The sequence below is a fragment of the Polypterus senegalus genome, chromosome 1 (genome assembly GCF_016835505.1).
Source record: "Polypterus senegalus isolate Bchr_013 chromosome 1, ASM1683550v1, whole genome shotgun sequence".
Taxonomy (NCBI): domain Eukaryota; kingdom Metazoa; phylum Chordata; class Cladistia; order Polypteriformes; family Polypteridae; genus Polypterus; species Polypterus senegalus.
This window is the reverse complement of record NC_053154.1, coordinates 152,242,648-152,251,961: the sequence shown is the minus strand read 5'-3', so window position 1 is coordinate 152,251,961 and position 9,314 is coordinate 152,242,648. Positions and strand designations below refer to the sequence as shown.

The following is a 9,314-nucleotide window of genomic DNA, read 5'->3' as shown; positions in this document are numbered from 1 at the left end:
TTTATATAGTAAGAAAGAAGAAGAAGATATCGCACAATCTGGAGTAGAAAATCATCTTTTACCTGGAAAAACGAAACTACAAATCCCATCGTGCATTGCAAAATGGACGGGTAATGTGTGAAACTCCGCGCCTGCGTAGCACTCACGGGACAGAAGGACAGTTGACCACTTTTATATAGAAGGATATGTAAGGAGTTTGATAAATGTGAACCAACCATTCAGCCTATCAATCTTGTTTGAATAGTTAACAGCTAAATTATCCTGATATTTCATCCAGATACTTTTTAAAGGTTGTCAGTGTTTCCGCTTCAACTGCATGATTCAACAGTTTCTTTCAGTTTCCACAACACTGAAATCAAAGAAGCGCTTCCTGGCTTCAGCTTTAAATACATTTCCCTTTAATTTCCATTGAGGTCTTAGGGTATGTGATTTCATATTTAATTGAAAGTACTCTGATGATCCACTTTATCTATGCTTTTGAGAATGTTGAAGACCTGGATTAGGTCCCCCCACAGTCTCCTTTGCTAAGACTCATCACTTTTAATTTAGTAGGACATGTCCTTAAATCCTGGGATGCGCTTGTTTGCTCTCCTTTGCATAGCTTTAGTAGCAATGATTACAACATATTGAGTTATGTGTTGTAAAAAGGTAAAAATTCTCCACATTCCTAGAAAATCTATAATTTAATAGTTATGAATTGTATCCTGACCAGTAACGGCCCACTGCATGATAATGTGCAGTGAATACACTTGACTTGAGCATTCATAGTTTTCATGCTTTTTCTCTGTACATTTAGCATTTGTTTGTTCAGAGGTTGATGCACTTACTGCTTCCTGAGCAGCTCTTCTTTTCTCCACCCTAGCGGCCCACTTCTTCTCTTCTTTCAGCATTTTTTTGTGTTAAAACTGATTATGTCAGTTTTTGTTTTGCAATTACTTTTTCCTTAATTTTTCACTTAAACAAGCACTTAAATCTTCAATCTGCCTTAAGAATGATTTAAGATATGAAGAGGTAGGGGTGAGAATGGCGCCCGTATGCATGCTGCCCGCTACCGAGAGTTAATTCTACAAAAAAATAAAATAAAGTGAATGATCATTTTTTTATATAAAGCTGTAGTGCAGAGTTTGAGCATAGTATATGTGTACCAAATTTCAGGCTACAGGTTATTTGATTTTTGACCTTCACCTTCCTGGGTTGACCTTTGACCTTGGAGGTCAATCATCACCCAGAAAGCGGACAGTAGACATCACGTAGTATATGTGTACCAAATTTCAGGTCAATAGGTCGAATGGTTTGTGAGCTACAGGTGATTTAAAAACCTGGAATGACAAACGGACAGCCACTGTAGTGTATTATATAAGAAGATACTTTATTATTTTATATTGAATATGAAAAATGTAGGCATCTATCCGATATATATCTTATAAAATATGTAAGTATACCTGCCACAAAAAGGGAGCATAAATTCATAAGATAAGAAATATGAATGTGAAAAATGCAGACAGACAGGGAACATTATGGTATTTTCAAAACTGATGCTTTGGGAATGATCCGTTAGTCAAGTATATCACTTGGAAAAATCTGTTCAAACAAGAATATAAAAGTATATTACCTTTACATTAAATTTTTAATAAAATTTCAGTGGGCAAATACTAATTTTTCTTAAGAATATAGGGAATATTATTGTTTGAATTGTCTTTTTATGATCATATACTGGTAACTGTTCAACTTTTAGGTCAAGTTCTTGTGCAAGACGATGAACTACTGACTGTTCCTTCTTCAGATGGTGAGAATGAAAGGTGTAAACTTTAAAAAATGTATATAGATTTGAAGAAAAACATCCATACAAACTAATTTTGTGTATGTGCAATAATTTTTTAAACATACATACAAAGGCTAGAAAAATATTTTACAGAAACTCATTTTGTTGATGTTGAGCTATTTTATAAAAGAAACCAATTTTAATTATTTATATATGTATATATATATATTTTTTTTATACAGGAAACATGTATATGCAGCCAATACCTCCTCCACCAGGTAAGAAAATAAGTCAAAATATAACTTAAGACAATGTGTTAGAATGCATACATGTCAGTTTTTTTGGAATGCATTTTAATAATTAATGAGTAAAAGAAAAGAATATTAAGTTTTATTAACATATGGTATTCCACCAAAAAAAAAGCAAATATCATTAAAAGACAGAAGCTAGTTTAAACAGATCACTTCAGTATTTAGGTAAAAAGGAACATGTTAAAATAGCTAGAAATATAATGAATGTCTGCTCTTTTCTGAGCAAAGGAACTCTGTATGATGTATAGTTTTTGTTCTGTTATTAGTGACACTGAAATTGATTTATTTTGTTTGAGGCGCCAATTAGGGGTTATTCTTAACAATTTCTATGCTGTCTCTCTATTATAAAAAAAAATCCTGGGAGTGAAAGACGGGAGACAAGACGTGATCTTCACGTTAAGATCACGGAAGACACTTAAAAGACCTGTAAGACGAAAGAGAATGGCCACGGAGCATCTCGTGGGGACTTTAAACATGAGACTTTGATTGATCCAGGACCGTCTTGCGATGAAGTAGAACATGAGATTCTTCCAAGACATGCCGTACTTACAACCAATATCAAATAAGACCACAGGCAGCAAAACATTCAGTCTTGTGAAGGATTTGAGCACACACAGGGTCTCAGCGTATATAAAGTGTATAAGGACAATATGTTATAAATGAAATGTCAACGACTAAGCGAAGAAGAAAGCAGCACGAAGAAAAGAGACTCAAAAGCATTGGAGAGACAAAAGAGCAAAAAAGAAAAAGAATAATCTAAGTGCAAATTCAGAAAATAAGGAAAATAATTATCATCCCAGAACAAGTGGAATTGGAAAAAAGCAGGTCCAGTCAGGCTCAGAGTTAAAACACAGAGAGTAAAAGACAAAGTAGAACTTCATAAACATGTTCACAAACGTTGGCACTATACACATGCAGAGCAGGTTAGAGAATATGAAAGCAGTGGAATTCAAAAGGCTCAAAAAAAAACACATGTGGAGAAAGTTAAAGAATATGAAAGCAGGAAAATTAGAAAGTATAAAAAAAAAAGTAAAGAGCGCAGTAGCGCAAACAAACAGAAATTATTACTCGAAAAAGGGAAAATAGTCAACACGGACCAGGTGTCATTAAAAAAAAAGCAGGACAAAGCAAGGTTTAGAAATAAAAGACAGAGTAGAAAACGAAGTAAAATGTCATAAGGAGGTTAAAAAACAAGGGGGCCAAATACATGCAGAGCAGGTTTGAGATAATGAAAACTGGAATTCAAAAGACTCAAAAAAAAAAACGTAAACACATGCAGAGCAAGATACAGAATATGAAAGCAGAAAAAAATGACAGTGTCAAAACAAAGAAAGTAAACATCGCATTAGCACAAAAAAAGAGAAATTATTACTTGGAGAAATAACGAAAAGGCAAATAGAGATTGAATATATGGACATAGGTGAAATGTCAGAACTATGGAAATATTGTAAGGCTTTGAAGTTTAAGTCAGAATTTCAAAAACGGGATTTAACTCGCATGCATTTATTGGTTACTTTGCAAAAAAAATTAAATGTTGATGATGTAGATCGTTTTGTCTGTGCTAAAATTTCAAACAGAGAAACCTCTCCTGAATTATGGCACAAAGTCATTAAACACATGTCTCACTGACCTTATTTAAAAGATTCAGCATATTGAGACTCCAAAGATTTCAAATATTGTTTTTACAGAAGTTCTGAAATAAAAGTAAAACTAATGAAATAGCAACAATTCAAAGAAAAAAAAAATCTTAAACCAAACATGGGGGTTGGCGAGCGAAGCGTAGCAGGGGGCTAATCCCTAGTATATATTGAAATAAATACATGTTATATTGAAACATATATTGTATATTCAATAGTGAAATTAATATATTTTATAATGAAGCACATACACTATGTACTGAAAAGCATACATTCTATAGTGGAACACATACACTGTATACATTCTGTACTAAAAATATACAGTGAAACAAATATACAGATACAAAGCACATACATTTTATACTGAAATGCAAATGTAGTCAAGAGATCAAATACAAAAAGAAAATTTAGAAACTAACGAGAGTGCTGAAGTGCTACCTTCTTATTGCGAAGAATCCTTTGTTTTTTTGAAGAAGTACAGACACTAAATGAAACATTTCTGTGTCCTTCAAAGACAGTTGCTGTGACACCACTCAGAAGTACTGTACATGTGTGAACACTGTCAAACAATGTGTGGTGGTGACATCATTGAAGAAAACAGCAGCATAATCTGGCAAAATTACTTAATACTTCACAGTGATCAGATCAGAATTTTGCAGTTTTTCTTTTAACTAGAATATATCTTGGAAGTTCTACCAGAGTTCTTGTTAATTGTTGCATTGTGTTGAAGGGGATTAAAAACATGGCAACAGTTTAAAAATAACACTTGGTTTTTTTTTGGAAGAAAAGTGCAAAAAGTAGACAGTGACTGTCCATGCAGAAATGAAACTGTAGACTAGTGGACTACATACTGTAAGTCATGTAGTATATGGTAAGACATGTTACATGCATCTGGGTAACAAGGTTAATTTGGAACAATTTCCTATAAAATCTGAAAATTATATTTAATGACGACGAAGTTACCACTGGTGAGTATAAAGATAAATGAGAAATAGTTTTTACTTCTGGAATTTCTTTTAGGTTTAATTTTTCATTACTCTTTGTATATGTGTTCAGATCTCTGGGGAAAAAAACAACATACTGAATACAGATTTTTTTCACTTTCCATTTTTAGGCAAGCCTTCCCAGTTTAAATAAAAAGCTAAACATTTTTATAGATAAGTTTGGTGTCCAAGTCATTTAATTAAAATCATTTGTAGACCAGATGGATCCCTCAGTACACCAGTATGGCTTTACCCAGCAGTAACACTGCACACTGTGCACAATTTCTTTTGCTAGATCCCTAATTCCCAGTTGACAATGCTTAATGTATGAATCCCCGAAGTCTTCTCTCCAGCAGAGATTTCTTCTTGATTATTGCAGGGCAACACACTCACTTGGTCCTTCCCATCCAGCCCTTTTATAATGCCAGCTGCAGTAATTTTTCTTCATTCATTTTCTTACCTTGATTTTCTATTACAAGTTTATCTGCTGTAGTGCCAGTTTTGGGCTGATGAGATGCTTATCTATCAGAGGACTCACACCCACACCTTTACAAATTTTTATGATCATCAGTTAGGCTAATATCACAAGAGGATGTACCTTTGACCTATGTCTAGGAAGGTCCTTTTAACTTTCACCACTGTTCAGACCTACAAACAACTTCTGTGTATAACTTGAACTGATGCAGAATCAAAAAGTCTTGCAATATGCAAAAAATAGCAAAATAAATGCCATAACAATTTATCTAATTTGCATTTACAGTTCATTTTTGTAATCTGCTATAACTGAAGCATGATATGTATTGGCTACCTAAGGAGCACATTCATTTTGGCTATGGAGTATTTAATATTGCATCCAATTTCTACTTTTTAAATCATTTTTATAAATAATTGACCTTTTAAAGCATATAAAAGTAGCATACGCTTTCATTCTTAAATAAAATAACCTTGAATTGAAATATTCAGGTATACCTCTTCTGTCTTTGTAAACATCCTTTGTAAACTAAATTGGTATATCACTATATTCTGGCACAATATATAAAATACAAAAATTTTGGAAAATGACACATCATTTCCTTTTTGTAAGCCTAACTCTCCTTCCCATGTTCCAAAGAGTAGTAAAGTACAAATGCATGATAAAATGGCATTAATTATTACATCTAATGTATATAATTTTGTATTTACACAAGACTTAATGTCTAAAGGAACACAGTTTTATTTACAGCTTTGACCCACTGTGATAATCTCAATATGTTGCTAAGCTCTGCAGACATATATCATTAATTACTCTTTGTTTTTTAATGTTGGATTCAGGGTTTATAATACCACCATCTTCTTACCTGCCTTCTGGAATAAGACCTATCGGTTGCCCACCCGGACTGGAATATCTAACTCAGGTAGTATTGATGCAGTCATGTACTAACAGGCTAAATATTAAAATGTAAAAAATGTATGGTCCCAAGCACAAAGTGGACATGTTAGTACACTTTATGTGAAAAAAGATACATTTGAAACATGAGTGTTATTCCTAGTAATCTTGTTTAAACGATCCATCCATCCTTTGTCTAAAAGTGCAGAATCCAATTATAGCATCATGTTATATGGTTAAGGTAATGTATACAATTTAACATGCAAGAGTTCAACAGTTCCTGCCTAGGGTGCTACCTGAGTGAATGCATACAGTTCAATGTAAAGAAATATACTTTTAAAGGACAATACATTTTTTATACTATTTTAGAATATGCTAGTTTTTCTGTTTGGAATAATAATAAAACTGTATATAGGTAATGCAATTACAATATAATGATTTTGAAAAAAATACATTAATTAACATACCATGCTTACTTATATGGGATTTTAGTTTATATCGGTTTGCTATAAAAAAACTTCCAACAAAAATGAAAAGTAGCTAGGGCAAGTTGAAACCCCATCCTGGACTGGGCACTAGCTTACTGCAGCAGAAATACAAAACTAGTTTGGAAAAAAAGGAAATATAGCCTAATGCATTTTGTCTACTAAGTATGGAAATTTATTGTGTCATTAAGCAATTCCAAATTCAATGTTATTACATGATTCACATTTCTTTGCCATAATTGTAAGATGAGGGCAAATTGGTTTACATGATTCAAAGCTAGATGGTACATAGGCTACATGTTAGACAGTGGGACTTCAAGAAAAGAATAAGTAAATTACCACCTAAATAGTACAGGCGCTTATTAAAAATTGTATTACTTTATTGCACACATGTGTTAGTTTCCACTAAAGAATTATTTTGCAAACATTATTACATTGCATTATTTTGCAAAGATGTTACTTGCTCCTGCTGCTGCTGGTAACATCGTGTACATGATGTTTGCTTTGGTCATTTAGCAACAGCTATTTAAAGAGGGTGATTAAGCACACTTGTAGTTTGCAATATAGTGACAAGAAGTGAACAAAAGTTATAGGTAGACATTTTCTTTTACTCAGATTAAAGTTAAGTATGTTTAGTACAGATGTTTTAACATAGGCAGAGTGGTACTACAGAACTAGCTTTACAGCACCAGGGTCCCCATGTGATTTGCAAGCTCTCTCCACACATTTGTGGATTGATTGGTAACAGTGAGTTTGTTTAACTGTGTATGATTATCTGCTTCAATGTTAAATATTGGGAATGTGTCAGAAATACTTCTCAATTAACAATATATGTTTAGTTTAGTTCTTTATCTGCTGTGAACAACAACAACAATATTTATTTATATAGCACTTTTTTATGAAAATAATGTAGCTCAAAGTGCTTTATAGGATGAAGAAAGAGAAAAAAGACAAAATCTAAAAATAAAATTAGGCAATGCTAATTAACATAGAATAAAAGTAAGGTCTGACGGCAGGAGAAAAAAAAAAAAAAATCTGCAGGGGTTCCAGGCCACAAGACCGCGAGCTCCCTCTAGGCATTCTACCTAACATAAATAATCTCAGTCAGTCCTCATGGTTTTCAGGCTTCACATGGAAGAACTTGATGATGATGGTCATGTGGACCTCTGGCCTTCAATCCATCAATGTTGGGACATCACGGTGCTTTGATTGGGTGGTGGTGGCGCAGATTGCCACATCAGAAAACCGGAAAAACAACAGCAGAGGAAGTAGGGGTTAGTATGGATTTTGGAGCCACCATGAATGATAATGATAATTAAATGCATATACAGAATATCAGAGTTACACAAAAATGTAGCATTGAAAAAGCCATATTAAAATAATGAGTTTTTAGCAGTTTTTTTAAAGTGCTCCACCATATCAGCCTGGTGAATTTCTATCGGTAAGCTATTTCAGATTTTAGGTGCATAACAGCATAAGGCTGCCTCACCACTTCTTTTAAGTTTAGCTCTTGGAATTATAAGCAGACACTCATTTGAAGATCTAAGGTTATAAGATAACAGGTACAGTGAACCCTCGTTTATCACGGTTAATCCGTTCCAGACTCTACCGTGATAAATTAATTTTTGCGAAGAAGGATTCTTTATTTATAAATTGAATATTTTCACAGTTAAGAGTATAGAAAACCTGTTTACGACCTTCTAAATACGTTTTTTTTAACATTATTAGAGCCCTCTAGACATGATATAACACCCTTTAGTCACCATTACACTCGTATTACCCAATATATTAGACAAAATAAGAGAAAATAAGACATATTAGACGTTACAAATATCATATTACTAGCCGCACTCGCCTTTTAAGGCGACCGACTTTTATTCTCAATTTTTGTGCGCTCCATGTGTACATCAGGCAGGTAAGTGTAGGGAATGAGAACATCAAAGTGCCCATTCATAACATCAGAATTAGTTTTTTTTATCCCCTCAAGTGCCATCTCCCCTGATATTTACTACGCAGTGAGGCATTTGTACTCCATCAATGTTAATTATTTCCAGAGACATAATTTTGTCTATTTTTCCAGCACATCGCGCACAAAAGCAAGGGAACAAACAATGAGAGCACCAAAACTCTGCTCACATCGCGTTGCTTCGTACCTCAAGCCGCAAGTAGTAAGTCTGTAATAAGCGGAATACCGCTACGCTTTGCACTCACGGGATGGTAGGACAATCCCGAACGCTTTTATATAGTAGATTATTGTACTGTACATTTAATTGCACACAACCACTAACCTATGAAGGCACGACCTCAGTAGGAGAGTCTTCAGAGGTGGTGCATCAGAGGTGGTGCAGTATCTTCAGCAGGTGCGTTATTGTCTTCTTCCGCTGAAGGGAGTACTAGGAGTAGGCATTGGGTATCTGGGTGCGCGGCAGAAGAACATCTTGACAGGCAGTTGCTGATGCTGTCTTTTCATATGCGTGAGGAGGCTTTTGTAGGGTATTGCCATCTTTAATCATATCCAAGAGTTTCACCTTCTCCTGGATAGTAAGCATCTTCCTCCGGCGCTTATATTTATTGTCAGAAGGCTTAGAAATAGCAGCACGTTTAGGAGCCATCGTAGGGCTTAGATAAAAGTTCTCAGAAAGCGCATGCGTAGTGATGTAAGCGTGTATGAGAAAAAAATCGCGATAGAGTGAAGCCGTGAAAGTCGAAGCATGATATAGCGAGGGATCACTGTATTGTGAAATATAGAATGGAGGAAGATTATTTAAGA

At 34.3% G+C, this 9,314-nt stretch overlaps 1 protein-coding gene and 1 long non-coding RNA gene across 2 annotated transcripts in view; both read left to right on the top strand.

The window, feature by feature from the left end:
• Positions 1–1,701: 1,701 nt before the first annotated feature.
• LOC120518539 lies at positions 1,702–6,075 on the top strand. The gene is made up of 3 exons (XR_005631253.1): positions 1,702–1,786; positions 2,005–2,040; positions 6,005–6,075. It is a non-coding gene; the product is annotated as an uncharacterized LOC120518539 (long non-coding RNA).
• LOC120537055 (phospholipid scramblase 1-like) overlaps positions 6,076–9,314 on the top strand; it is a gene marked incomplete at its 5' end in the record, with an annotated part of 35,819 nt that continues 32,580 nt past the window's right edge. Inside the window, one exon of the mRNA XM_039765715.1 lies at positions 6,076–6,087. Within this exon, the coding sequence (XP_039621649.1) occupies positions 6,076–6,087 (12 nt within the window). The remainder of the gene's footprint in view (positions 6,088–9,314) is intronic.